The 13,757-nt window shown below is 45.6% G+C and overlaps 1 protein-coding gene across 1 annotated transcript; it reads left to right on the top strand.

The window, feature by feature from the left end:
• Positions 1–1,813: 1,813 nt before the first annotated feature.
• Positions 1,814–13,526, top strand: Msantd5 (Myb/SANT DNA binding domain containing 5). Its single transcript, XM_052195966.1, has 6 exons — positions 1,814–1,966; positions 2,714–2,851; positions 9,600–9,662; positions 10,700–10,787; positions 11,276–11,581; positions 13,249–13,526. Exons 1-6 carry the CDS (start codon positions 1,814–1,816, stop codon positions 13,524–13,526), a joined length of 1,026 nt encoding a protein of 341 aa, XP_052051926.1.
• Positions 13,527–13,757: the final 231 nt, after the last annotated feature.

Here is a 13,757-nt window from a genome sequence, read left to right as displayed (position 1 = left end):
GTAAGGCCTAGCAAAGCAGTTCTGACCGCGGAGGAGAATACGGGACAAAATATTTTTCCCACACAGGCAGACCTTTAGGAGTTGGTACCTGAGGGATTCTCTCCTTCCTGGTCTCCATTGTCTTCCGTCTAGGATGTCAGCCAAATGTCCAGTTTCTTCTGTGACTCTCTAAACAACAACAAAGTAAACTATTGACAGCACTCATGTGATAGGATTCTCTTAGTAACTAAATTAGACATTTGGTACAAACACACTGTGTGGCAGCCCGTGAGAGGCAGGCTTAGGGCAGTCACTAGTTTGAACGAGCTTTAGTCAGAGAATGACACCAGTCTCAGGAAATGACAACAAAATGCCAAAAACATTAATAACTGATGGTGTGGACTCACTTCACTGAGAAAGTTGAGTTTGGAAGACAGTTACTCAAGGATTAGCCTAGGGCCACATCCTGAGTTCTAGGCCAAACCTGGGCTAAGTAATGAAACTATGTCTAAAACTTAAAACACAAGCTGAGGATTGTGTTCCCAGCAATGAGACAGAAGACGGGGCATCAGCACAAGTTCAAGGACAGCACTGATTCACTGTGAACCCTAGAATATTCTGGCCTCTGAGAGATTACAATTCATTAAAAGTAAAGAAATTAAGGAGAGCCAGAAGTAAGGAATGGAATGGAAAGGATGAGAATCTGAGCTGAGTGATGACTGCCTGTCATCCCAGCGCTTCTTCTGTGAGACTAGAGCACAGGAAGTTCAAGGCCATCCTTGGAATCATAGTAAGTCTGAGGCCAACCTGGGCTGCTTCACACCATGTCTCAAGATACATGAATAAATAAAAACCAGATATGTTCTCCATGTCCGCTGGCACAAACCCATATTCCTAGCCTTAGAAGGTGCTCAACCAAGGCTAGCCTGGGCTGCAGACTGAGAATTTATGTCAAAAGGAGACAATAGCAAAAGAATGTACTTAGAGATTCTCTTGTCACTCAGAAAAGGAGAGGCAGGCTGGGCGGTGGTGGCGCACGCCTTTAATCCCAGCACTTGGGAGGCAGAGGCAGGCAGATTTCTGAGTTCGAGGCCAGCCTGGTCTACAGAGTGAGTTCCAGGACAGCCAGGGCTACACAGAGAAACCCTGTCTCAAGAGAAAAAAATAAAAGAAGAAGGGGAGAAGCAGATAGACCATATTTGAGGTCTTTGTGGTACATGATGATTACAAAGCCAGAGTGGCCCATACTGAGACCATTATCACATCTGGAGTTCCAGCTCTCAGAAATCAGAGGGATCCTTGGGTATGGCTGACCAAGCAAGACTACCCATCATGCTCCAGGCTGCCATGACATAAGGAACTAAGCCTGGACCCACAAGTAACCACTGAACAATACAAGCAGCAAACAAATCAATAAGAACCAAGACTATCATGCTGGTTTCTCTCAGTGTCACAGCTATGGATCCTTACGGATTATCAGCTATAGCATGGCTCAGTTTCCTTTGCTGTAAAATGCATGTACAGAGTCAACACCTCCATCCTTGTTGCATTTGAGGAGGAAATGAGGTCATATTATTGTAGAAGGGAGAATCCCATGAGAGATGCACTTCAGTGCCTCTGAGAGTTCTTGAGCACCCAGCAGTGTGGCTCAGGCCTGTGGCCTAAGCACTATGGGAGCAGAGTTGTAAGGGTCACACTGCCAGGTGGAAGTCAGCCTGGTTCACAGATAAAATCCCAGCCGAGCCCGGGTTACTTGTAAGATAGTTCTGGAAACAGTGAAAATCCAGCCAACCTCACAAAAAGACACAAGAGTAGGCTTTTCCAACTCACCAGCATGTTCCCGCCCGGGCTTCTTACCGTTCCACAGAATGAGGGGTCCGGCAGTCACTGTGTCCTGTGGGTCCAGCAGAGTGTGGAGCGGAGAGAGGAGAGGTGCTTTCACTTCTCTGGTTTCTGCAAGTCTGAGACTCTGGAGATCCGATCCCTTGTAAAGCCGTGGGATACGATTGAATCAGACCCACCCTGCCTTCATGTGTGTGTGATGCGATCAAGACAGGATAGACAGAAGTTCCTAACACCATCTCAGGGGCGCGAGGCAAGAGTATTAACCAGAATTGCATTAGACCTTGAGCCACTGAGAGAGACACTGTGACAATTTTAAAGAGCAAATAATTAACAATAATAAAAGACCTACAAAGGGTTAACCTGCCTTGCTGGTTTCATCATATGTGAGTAACTACTTCATGGATGTAAACATTTGATGGGAAAATGAAGATGGGAATTTTTTTTAACTTTGAATTTATTCTTAGATGTCACTCTGTAAGACTGTAGTTAATTTATAGTAACTGGTCAAATGGACTGTGCTCAACTACTTGGCAAAGAGGGATATGAAGAAAAAGTGGCAGAAGTCCTGGTCAGTGGGGCAGGGGTTAGCTTCCAGGGGCAGGAGGTGGGGCTGCAGGTACCAGGGAGTGGAGCAGTGTGGTTGAGGATGTGGCCAGGAACTGGTAAATAACAGGGCCTACATCTGGGCACTGCTCCTAGATTTAAGGAGGAATTTGAAAGAGAATACATTGGACACAGCAGAATGAGTGTGAAGGCGATGCTGAGAATGAAGAGAAAGAAAGAGATAAAGAGAGAAGCTGGAGGTGATGGGCAGAGGTGGAGGACATGGAGAAAAGCCCCAGGTCTCTGAAATAAACAGTTCAGGAACAAGCTCCTTCTGCTGGAGCAGTTGTCGCAGAAACTCCAGAAGGCAAGGTGCCGACCCTGTGCAAAGCGCTGTCTGCCGCCATCCGCCATCCGCCATCCGCCATCCGTCATCCGTCCAGTCTGGGTGAAGCATGATGAGACTGTAGCACCAAGAGCGGAGGTGTGCACAGCCCCCGCCCAGCAGCCTCCCACAGCTCCCTCCAGCCTCCCACAGTTCCCTCCAGCCTCCCACAGCTCCCTCCAGCCTCCCACAGCTCCCTCCCAGGCTGGAGCAATGCGGAATAAGTGTGAACTGGGCTTCAGGGTTCACTCCTAAAGCTTGGCTGATAAATGCAAATATAAATCCCACCCGGTGTGGTTTTTGCAGCTTTTAATCTCAGTCCCTGGGAGGCAGAGGCAGGTGGGTCTCTGTGAATTAGAGTCCATCTTGATAAACACAGCAAGTTCCTGATAAAATAGGGCCGCACAGTGGGACTCTACATCTAAAACAAAATCCCGTGAGCTGTAGGGATGAGCCAACAGTTCAGAGGACATACTGTTCTTCCAGAGGACCTGGGCAAGATGAACCCAGACATGCATAGTAGTGCACAACCCTCTGTGATTTCAGTAAGTCCTGCCCAATCTCTCCACTTTTGGCTCCACTACACTGGAAGCCCCTTCCTCCCTTCCTGGTTCTTCCCCTTGTTCCTCTGCCAGAGAGAGAGAGAGAGAGAGAGAGAGAGAGAGAGAGAGAGAGAGAGAGAGAGAGAGAGAGAGAGAGGAAGGAAGGAAGGAAGGAAGGAAGGAAGGAAGAAGAAGAAGAAGAAGAAGAAGAAGAAGAAGAAGAAGAAGAAGAAGAAGAAGAAGAAGAAGAAGAAGAAATAGAAGAAGAAGAAGAAGAAGAAGAAGAAGAAGAAGAAGAAGAAGAAGAAGAAGAAGAAGAAGAAGAAGAAATAGAAGAAGAAGAAGAGAGAAAAATTGTACACTAAATAAGCTCTTTCCTTACCAGCTTGCTTTGCTTTTTGGTCATGGTGCTTTGAGTCAGCAAAGATAGAAACCCCATATAAGACAGCAGAATTTAAAGGAGTGTGGATAGAATGCATCTTACAGTGATGCTTCTATGTCCTCATGTTCTCAGCTTCCATAGGGGCCTTCCCACACACCCACATCCCAAGGTACAGGATCCCATTCTTTAGCCCACATTGATACCCTCCCAGATTGGCACATGAATTTTCACTGTAACTCAGCCAACCTTATGATGAGGGCTCTGGCTTGATTTTTCCATAACTCAGGTTCTTTGGCTGCTAGAGAAAAGATTCTCTTCCAGGGAACACTTAGAAACCTTTTAACTATTCAGTTTTATCACAGAATTAATTGTCGTTCTTTAATCTATACAGAAATTATAAAAGTTGGTTAATTTTATTACAAATTCATTCCTTTCCTTTCCTTTGGCAGTTTATCCAGAGATGCTAAGAACAGCCAAGCAGCGGTAGCATCTGCCTTACTTTACACAAATTGTCAAAAGTCTTATATGCAGGGTCACAAAAATCCATCCTCTGACCACTCAGACAATAGTCAATGCTTTTATGTCTAAAAGTTTGTAAAACAATTCAAAAGTGGGGCTTCTGTCATGTCTGAGCTTCTATGGGAAGCTTCAGTGTCTGGGAAAGCTTCTGTAACTGTAGGGCTTTGGGTCACTTCTCCGGCTGTGCCCTTTGCAGTACAAATGGCTTCTCTTCTAGACACTTCCTTGCCCCACTCCATTGCAGCTGCTGTTTTTTATGGTCACCCCATGGTTTACCAGCATTTCCAAAACTGCTGGGGTCCCTTGCTGTATCTGGGTAGCATTTTCACCTATAGCCTCTCTTGCTGGTGTCAAGCCTCAAATGGTTTACCTGACCCAGGCATTGCAATGCGAGAGGTCCTGAGAACTTACCCGTCTCATGGAGGAGCAAATGTGGATGCCCAGACGCTTCTCCAGAAGCTGCTCCAGCCTCCTCCCCCAGGTCTATATTGTGGAGAAACTACTGTGGGATGCTCTGTTCTGCTCCCATGGAGAGATCCGCTGAACATTTTACAAGCACCTGAGCAGAACCTCAAACAACATCCTCTCATTTTGAGGATCTTAAATAACCACTTAGAAGAAATCCTTGTAAATTGCATGTGACCAAATTGTAAGGCTTTGGACAGACTATACATACAGACTGTCCTGGCTCAGTGTTGCCATTCTTTGGTGTGTTCTGGTCCTGTCCATTGGGAAAGGGGAGTGAGAGAAAGACTGGAATGTTGTCCTTCAGGTTTTAGTAATTACAGGTTAGCTCCAGTAGTGCTGAGTCCTCACTAGAGACTCCAGGGGTCCCCAGGTTACTGCTCGGTGACTTTCCACCTAAATACATCATCAAGTTTGCTCAGTGGTGCACTCTAAAGGAAACCTGAAGACTTGGAGCAGAATTAAATACCAAGCCCTGTTGTCAGCATTTAAAATGCTGGGGAATAAACAAAATGTGTCTCAAGCAGGCTTTAATATTATATGTGATGGGTAAATGAGACTGCCTAGGTCCATATGTGTCTTTGAGTTGTCAAGCATGGGCCTCACTCTGGGAACTTGGCAGTGGAAACACAATCAATGAAGTGAAAACATGGACTATATTAATGCCTAGAAACATGATAAAATAAATGTCTTGGGTACTCTGGGATACTTCAGTCTATGTCAGTGAGTAATAAGGAGTTGAAAGCACAGTAGACAGGGAACTAAATTGGGATATGAATCAGGATCTTCTGGATCCAAAGCACTGGGATTGCAGCCCTGTGCTCTGTCAGCACTTTCATTCCTTCTAAAGAAACAAGATTTTGACATCTATGTTAATACTGACATTGATGAACCAAGCAGTGGTGGTGCACACCTTTAATCCCAGCACTTGGGAGGCAGAGGTAGGCAGATTTCTGAGTTCGAGGCCAGCCTGGTCTACAGAGTGAGTTCCAGGACAACCAGGGCTACACAGAGAAACCCTGTCTTGAGGGTGGGGGTGAGCAAAAAAACAATAAAACAAAAACTGACATTGATGGATATCCTGGATAACTCTGTGTTAATTATTATATGTATATATAATTATATTGATGTGAAACATTTAAAAATTGGTAGAAACAAAAAAGTTGTGTACTCAGAAATGTGTAGTGCGTTTCATTGAACAATGGACATTTCTTTCTTGCTTTTTTGTTTTGGTTTTCTTTTTGGTTTTTTTTTTTTTTTTTTGGTTTTTGTTTTTTTGGGACAGGGTTTCCCTGTGTAGCCCTGGCTGTCCTGGAACTCACTTTGTAGACCAGCCTGGCCTCGAACTCAGAAATCCGCTTGCCTCTGCCTCCCAAGTGCTGGGATTAAAGGCGTGCCCCACCACCGCCTGGCCCGGCTGGACATTTATTCTTCTTTTTCTTCTTTTTTTTTGGATTTGGTTTTTTCGAGACAGGCTTTCTCTGTGTAGCCCTGGCTGTCCTGGAACTCACTCTATAGACTAGGCTGGCCTTGAACTCAGAAACCCACCTGCCTCTGCCTCCCAGAATGCTGGGATTACAGGCGTGTGCCACCACCGCCTGGCCCCGACTGGACATTTCTTAATGTTAATATTTATCCTAAACTCCTTTTTGATGTAAGAATCATCTTCCATGTATTTCAGGGGTAGGGATGTACATAGGACTTACTAAAAGGAATAAAGATTACTATGTTCACATTTGGTTTTGTTTTCTGAAAGACAGCTTCCTGATGTGCTGTGGTGGTATAAACCTTTAATTCTAGACAGAGAAAGGTAGGTCTGTGTGTTCAAGTCCTGAGTGGTCTGCATAGCAAGACCAACTAGTGCTATACACCTAGACTCTGTTTCCAAAAAGAATCACCACGAGAGGCAAGAAAGACCAAGTGGTAGAACTTTCTGTTTTCCAGAGGACCTTGGTTAAATTCCCAGTACTTACATGGTGGCTCACAAACCTCTGTAACTGCAGTAACAGGGGATCCCTGTTACCTGACCTCGGAGTGCAGAACACATCACATTCAGCTTTATTCAGTATTCATGAGAGTATTCGAAAATTGCTAGGAAGACCTGGAGTAAGATTCTGGAAAAGATAAGGTTACCTGTGGCACTGGCTACCCAGGAAGCCTGTCCTAATATGTGGCTCAGATTCCCTTGACACTGGGCCTTTCCCAGCCTCTGGGCCTGTAGGGGTAACACGGGGCAGACATCCTAGACCATTGAGTTCAGGTATGATCAGCACAGCTGCCTACATCTGGGACCCAGCATGAGCCCCTCAGACTTGTGAACAAGAAAATAAGATGAAAGAGTTGTCTAGCTTAGCTATGACTCTGAGTCCTGGTGCCAGTGAGCTTTCCTGATCCTGGGCTCTCTATCCTTCCTTCAGTTCTTGGGCATTTCTAGTTTCCAACTTAACCTTCTGCTGTTTAATAAAGCACATAAATGAGCAAAGCCTTCAAACTGTTTTCAGGTGTGAAGACCTTACCTTAGTCCCTTACCTGTGAATAGATTAAAGGAATCAACCTGTTGCATCATTAGGAAAAGAAGGAATTCCTAATTCCTGATCTCCGGGCACTTCAGTATTCTGGCTGGCTGGGCGCCTCAGTTGAGAAGGTTACGCAGAGAATACACCAGATCTATGTTCTCAGTGCCCCTGGATTGAAAAGTTAGATGTTGAGTGAGTGATTGCTGGCGTGGCTGAGAGCTTGGGTCAACAAAGATAGAAGAAATAAAAGAAGAAAGGTACAAAGGGAAAGAAGTTTTTAAAAGGAGACAAAAGAACGAAGCAAAAGAGAGTATATGGGTCTCGTGTCAGCCTAAAGCTTTAGGTTCAGAGCACAGAGACAGGGAGGAGTTCAAGGTCATTTTATGCTACTAAGGAAGTTACAGGTAAGCCTAGGATACTTGCGACCATGTCTCAAATAATCAATGATAATTAATAATAATGATAATAATAGAAAAAGAAGGAGGAAGAGGAGGAGGAGAAGGAGAAGGAGGAGAAGAAGAAGAAGAAGAAGAAGAAGAAGAAGAAGAAGAAGAAGAAGAAGAAGAAGAAGAAGAAAATGTTTTTAAAAAGCAACTTGCTTATGAGGAGTTCACACCCATTCACCCAAGTTTACTTTCTCTTGTCCTGATGCTTAAAATACATATTAAAGTTGCTTAATAAAACCCGACTCTTTTCCCTTATATGAACCAATGGCTCTCCCTTCCCTCTATCACACATGTGACTGCTGGATGCAATCGAAGAGACTAGTAGATGAAGCAGGAAGGGGCAAAACCGTAGGTCATTCTTGGCTCCAAAGTAAGTGGCAGGATAGATAGTCCAGGATCCACACGAGTTTTTCTCAACAAACTCAAACCAAGAAAACCCAAGAACAAAAGCAATGAAGGTCTTCCCTGCCCTTGGACTGAATGAAGTGGTTCCCTGGTCAAATTAGTCATCCATGTTGTACCTCATTTTCCTTTGTATTCATGTGAATCTGGTAGCAACAGGTTCCAGCACACCTGCTAGAAGAAGCAGCTGAGCGTTTCTGGAGAGTAGGGAAGAGTTCCAGACACAGTTCTTCAGGCTGGTAACAGTACTGAGGTGAATGAAAGGTGGTCAGGCCTAGAGTGGGCAAATCCAGGGTGGCCTTCATCCTAGGAGTCGCCAGTGTTCTGCCATGTCTGCCTTTTCCTCAGACCTTGACTCCCTGCTAATCCCCGATCTCTTCCGCTGCTTTCTCTTTCTCTTTGTGCCTTTTAGTAATCATACTGCCAGATCCTTCTTCCCCTATTACTATAGATTACCTACAATTTCAGAAAATATTTTCACTTATAAAATAAGGGGTTAAAACATCTATATGTTTCATGTTTGTGTTGTAACTTTAGGTCATGTGAACAAATTTAATAAACGTGTCCAATATTAAATTACCTGGGCACAGTGGCTCATGACTTTAATCCCAGCATTGGATTAGGCAAAGCAGAGGCAGACAGAAAGGTGTAGGGACTCTACATGGTGAGTTCCAGGATGATCAGGACTATGGAAAGAGACCCTGTCTCAAAAAATAAATTTAAACTATGGGTAACTATTTTTGATTATCAACTTGATTACATTTGCTATTAACATCAAAAATTGAGGGCACAATTTATTTGATTTTTCCCCCTAATTTTAAATCCATAGATTCACCTCTAATTCCAAGGCTGGAAGATACAGATTTTTCATCTCTATCTGTAGGCATGGAGGGAACACACCTTTAATCTGAACCACACCTTCTGCTAGAATCCTATATAAGGACATGGAAGAAGGAAGCATTTGCTCTTGGGCTGCACATCTTCGCTTGGCTAGCAAGTCCATTCCTTCATCTGCAATAGAACCTGCTTCTTCAGGAATCTAGTGTTTCCTGAAGAAAAGAAGACAAGTCGACTAAGACATACCTGGAATTTTGGACTTCACTGTCACACCCAGATCAGGGCCACAACCTGTAAGTCATTCTAATAAATTCCTTTTAAGAATATTTATACTTAAATATACATAAATACATGCATATATATATATACACACACACTCATATATATGGAGAGATTTATTCTGTTGCTCTACAGAAAAGTAACCAATACTAAATAGTTGAGCTTGTTTGTACATAGTTTGTTTGATATTTGAATTTGAGCCTAAAACTTGTTATGTAGCCTAAGATTCTCTGAAATTGGAGCCATCCTGGCTCAGCCTCCCGAGATGGGATTAAAGGGTCCTGGTTAACCTTTGCTGATCCACCCTACATATCCAGGTAGGCTGGGGCTGATTCAGTCACATCCCAGAACTTTATAAACAACTGGATCTCCACCTGGTTGTCAGACTTCCAGAAGCTTCACTCCAGGGAAGTGAGCACAGCTCTACCTCCACACTCCAGACTCTCTTTCACCCACCAGGACACAGCGAACCCCAGTTCCAAGACTGTGGAGCACACCCAAGTTCTGGAAGGAAAAATGCAGGTGATTTGGATGGCCATGTGGGGGGGGATCCACTTTTGTTTAAGTGGAGGATAACTGGAATATTTGTCTTCAATTGCTCTCATAAATTTTATAGCTAAATGTGTACCTCTGGTATGCACACATCTTCTCTCCATATGAATATGAAATCATTTGGTTCTCAGAGAAAGCCTCATGGAAGGCATTGTGGGCTGTGTTGACAGCCAAGATAACTTGGCAAAACATGGTGAGCTACCTTGAATTTGAAGCCATGTCTGCAATTTGCAGACATACAGAAGTTGGTCCTCTCCTTGTACTTGGCCTTTCTGGTTTTTCCTTGGTTAAGGCAGAATCTTGTTCATCCAAGGTTAGGCCACACCCATCTGTACAGCCAAAATGACCCTGAAGTTCTGAACCTGCCTCCACCTCTTAGAAAAGAGATGGGAGCCGGGCGGTGGTGATGCACGCCTTTAATCCCAGCCATTTGGGAGGCAGAGGCAGGCGGATTTCTGAGTTCGAGGCCAGCCTGGTCTACAGAGTGAGTTCCAGGACAGCCAGGGCTACACAGAGAAACCCTGTGGCAGAAAAGAGAGAGAGAGAGAGAGAGAGAGAGAGAGAGAGAGAGGATTATAGAAACGTGCCATGCACCCTTATTACATTTTTCTTGACCTATAATTATTTGATCATCTAATTCATCTGATATCTTAATATATTTGAATCAAACTGAGTTTATGAGGATGCATAGATACAGATTTCTAGCACTAGGATAACAAAAAGGAATTCGTGAAGAAAGTGAAGTGGAGGGAGTGGCTGAGGTCTTTAAAGGAGAGCGGCTTTGGGAGCTCCTCCAATATTCACGGATGTTTTCCCTGGGTACACTTCACCAGCATGGTGTCCCCTTAGGTGAGAATGAACCCGCATCTGTAGATCAGGAAGGAAGGGTCTGTTGTCTTTGCAGTGCTGCAAGAGGCTGGTCCGGAATCTGCTCACAGCTGAGACACAGAGAGATTCTCGTTGCGTGAAAATGGTTTTAATATTTTCTTTTTTTCATTTCTGAACAGAAAGGAGCAAACCAAGGCGAAAGTTTGGGAAGCACCGAAGAATCGAATGTGGGAAGGAATGTGAAGGGGGCAGAACAAAAGCCCTCAGGTATTCAGAGACAACTCTGAGTTCAAAACCAAAACCTTTTATCATAGTTGTTTTTCCTGAGGCATACAGACTTATACAAGACTCCAGATGTGGACAGTTGTGTCAAGAATAGACTTGAACTCAATGGTCCCAGGTTTCTGTCCTTCTTGCAACAAGACTCTTAAGTCTTGGAGGCTTTAGTGCCTCCGTGGAAGCAAGGAGGGACAATGTCCCCAAGTAGCACATGTCCTGTGACAGCACTTTCTATTCTGTAATATATTTTCTAAAACCGAATACAACTATGCTTACTTGTAAGCGAGTGTGCTCCACGCTGTTAAGAGCAGGACAGATAGTAATCCTGGGCTTGCAAGCAACTGTTCCTAATCTCTTGGTAACTGAATGAGGACATTTCTGGTTTGTCCGTGTGCAGGAAGGGTCCCTAAGGCGAGTTCAGATGAGCATGTGCATTGCATCAGAAGGCACTCATCACAGCCCTCTGTCCCTTGCAGGTCGTCCCCGTAGCTCATGGACTGACTCTGAAATCAGGGTCTTCCTGCAGGAGTGGGAAGTAATTGAACATGAAGCGGGCCACCCGGGCAGGAAGATGCACAAGAAGACCAAGTTTCTTTGCCAGCGCCTCTATCATCGGGGCCTGAAGAAGAGCTGGAAAAGCTGTTTCCACCTCCTGCGGAACCTGCAGGATCTGCACAGGACTCTGTGTAATGAGAGACCAGGGATCGAACCCTTGTTTTCTCCTTATGCAGAGGCCCTATACAGGATCCTGGGCTCCAGTCCCCAGGAAAGCTGGTTCCCAGGTTAGTCTATTCTGTAATCCCCTTTCAGGTTCTCTAGAGAGCAGCATCAGCTGACCTGCCCCTCATGAGCACAGAACAGAGCACACAGGGCGGGAATCCCCATTCCCACAGGCCTCCATTGCACATAGCAAAATAAATGTCCTCTCTGTCTGCATTCCTGTCACCGCAAGGGATTGGAATTTGGACATGCTCAGAATAGCCCATGCCACACAGGACAGACCATTGCTAGATATGATTCAGAGAAAGTGACGGTGACTTTCTTTTATTATTATTTTTTTTACACTCCATAATTTATTCCCCCCACCTCCTGTCCACCATCTAACAGTTCCACATCTCATACCTCCTCCTGAACCCCATGTCTCCATGTGGACGTCCACACCCCCACATCCCCTGACCTGTAAAGTCCCTGGGGCCTCCAGTCTCTTGAGGGTTAGGTGTATCATCTATGAATGAACACAGAACCAGCAGTCCTCCACTGTATGCGTGTTGGAGGCCTCATGTGAGCTGGTGTGTGCTGCCTGTTTGGTGGTCCAGTGTTTGAGCGAGCGATCTCCAGGGTCGGGGGGGGGGGGGGTCCCGATTATATGAAACTGCTGGTCCTCCTACAGGATTGCCCTTCTCTTCAGTTTCTTTCAGCCTTCCCTAATTCGACAGCAGGGGTCAGCTGCTTCTGTCCATTGGTTTGGTGCAAATATCTGCATCTGACTCTCAGCTGCTTGCTGGGCTTTTGGAGTGAGGTCAGACTCAGTCCCATTTTGTGAGTGCTCCATAACCTCAGTAATAGAGTCAGGACTTGGGATTTCCCCGTGAGCTGAATCCCACTGTGGGTCTGTCACTGGACCTTCTTTTCCTCAGGCTCCTTTCCTTTTCCATCCCTGTAATTCTTTCAGAGAGGCACAATTATGGATCAGAAGTGAGTGTGGGATGGCCTCCTCTCCCTCATTTGATGCCCCGTCTTCCTGCTGGAGGTGGGCTCTATAAGTTCCCTCTCCCTACTGTCAGTCATTTCATCTAAGGTCTCCCACTTTGAGTCCTGAGAGTCTCTCACCTCCCAGGTCTCTAGTGCATTCTGGAGGGTCTCCCCAATCTCCTATCTCCCAAGGTTGCCTGTTTCCATTCTTTCTGTTAGCCCTCAGGGCTTCAGTCCTTTTCCCTCACCCAGTACCAGATCATGTTCCCCTCTCCCCAACTCCCTCCCCCCTGCCCACTTTCCCTCCCAGCTCCCTCCCTCCCTCCCTCCCCATTTGTGATTGCTTTGTTCTCCCTCCCAAGTGGGACTGAGGCATCCTCACTTGGTCACCTTCAGCTTGTTGACCTTTGTGAATTCTGTGGACTCTATCTTGGGTACGCTGTACTTTTTAACATCCACTTATTAGTGAGACCATACCATGCTTGTCCCTTTGGGTCTGAGTTACCTTGCTCAGGGTATTTTCTAATTCCATCCATTTGCCTGCAAAACTCAGGATGTCCTCATCCTTGATAGATGAGTAGTATTCCATTGTGTGAATGTACCACATGTTCTGTATCCATTCTTCTGTCGTGGGACATCTGGGTTGTTTCCAACTTCTGGCTATTACAAGTAAGGCCACCATGAACATAGTGGGACAGTGCCCTGTGGCATGATGGAGGGTGACATTCTCATGAACTCTGTTTCTTCCCGCTCTCAGGTCCTCTCTACGACGGGGCTGGTGACTCCATGCTCCCCGTGTACCCTCAACCTCCCAGATACCAGCCTTCCGACTATGGCATCACCGTCCCTTCTGCACAGCTTCAAGGGAATCCGCTGCCAATGATGGCGCAGGAGGATCCCCCGTTTCCCACATGGGAGCCCTGGAATCCCAGCTATCCATTGTCAGTTCCACACCTACTCCCTGGCTTTGTCCCAGAAGACCCCAGCCTCCAGCAGCCATGGTCAACCTGCAATTTACAGCAAGATCCCCAGTGAAGAAAAGTGGGGACCCCTGTGTATTCCCCGTAAACCTCAGGATCATGCAGAATTGTGGATTTAGGCATCTTTTTCTACCTCATAAGAGAAGAAAATATGGAATTAAATGAAGGTCCACGAAGAACTCCCTTGTGCCTCATCCCTCTCTCTTCAGTGGAGTCCATAAGGAAGGAGGGGCAGTGGATTGTTATTTGAGGTTCATCCCCTGGTCCCCTGGAACTTGCCCTCTCT

The sequence above is a fragment of the Apodemus sylvaticus genome, chromosome 10 (assembly GCF_947179515.1).
Source record: "Apodemus sylvaticus chromosome 10, mApoSyl1.1, whole genome shotgun sequence".
Taxonomy (NCBI): domain Eukaryota; kingdom Metazoa; phylum Chordata; class Mammalia; order Rodentia; family Muridae; genus Apodemus; species Apodemus sylvaticus.
The sequence above is the reverse complement of the archived record's forward strand: the minus strand, read 5'-3'. Positions and strand labels throughout refer to the sequence as shown.

Bases quoted from the DNA above. Each gene is read 5' to 3' on its own strand.
- Msantd5 (XM_052195966.1), top strand. From the start codon at position 1,814: ATGTTCCCGCCCGGGCTTCTTACCGTTCCACAGAATGAGGGGTCCGGC. The intron at 1,967-2,713 runs GTAAAGCCGTGG...CTGCTGGAGCAG, and splicing joins CTCTGGAGATCCGATCCCTT to TTGTCGCAGAAACTCCAGAA. The intron at 10,788-11,275 runs GTATTCAGAGAC...TGTCCCTTGCAG, and splicing joins GGCAGAACAAAAGCCCTCAG to GTCGTCCCCGTAGCTCATGG.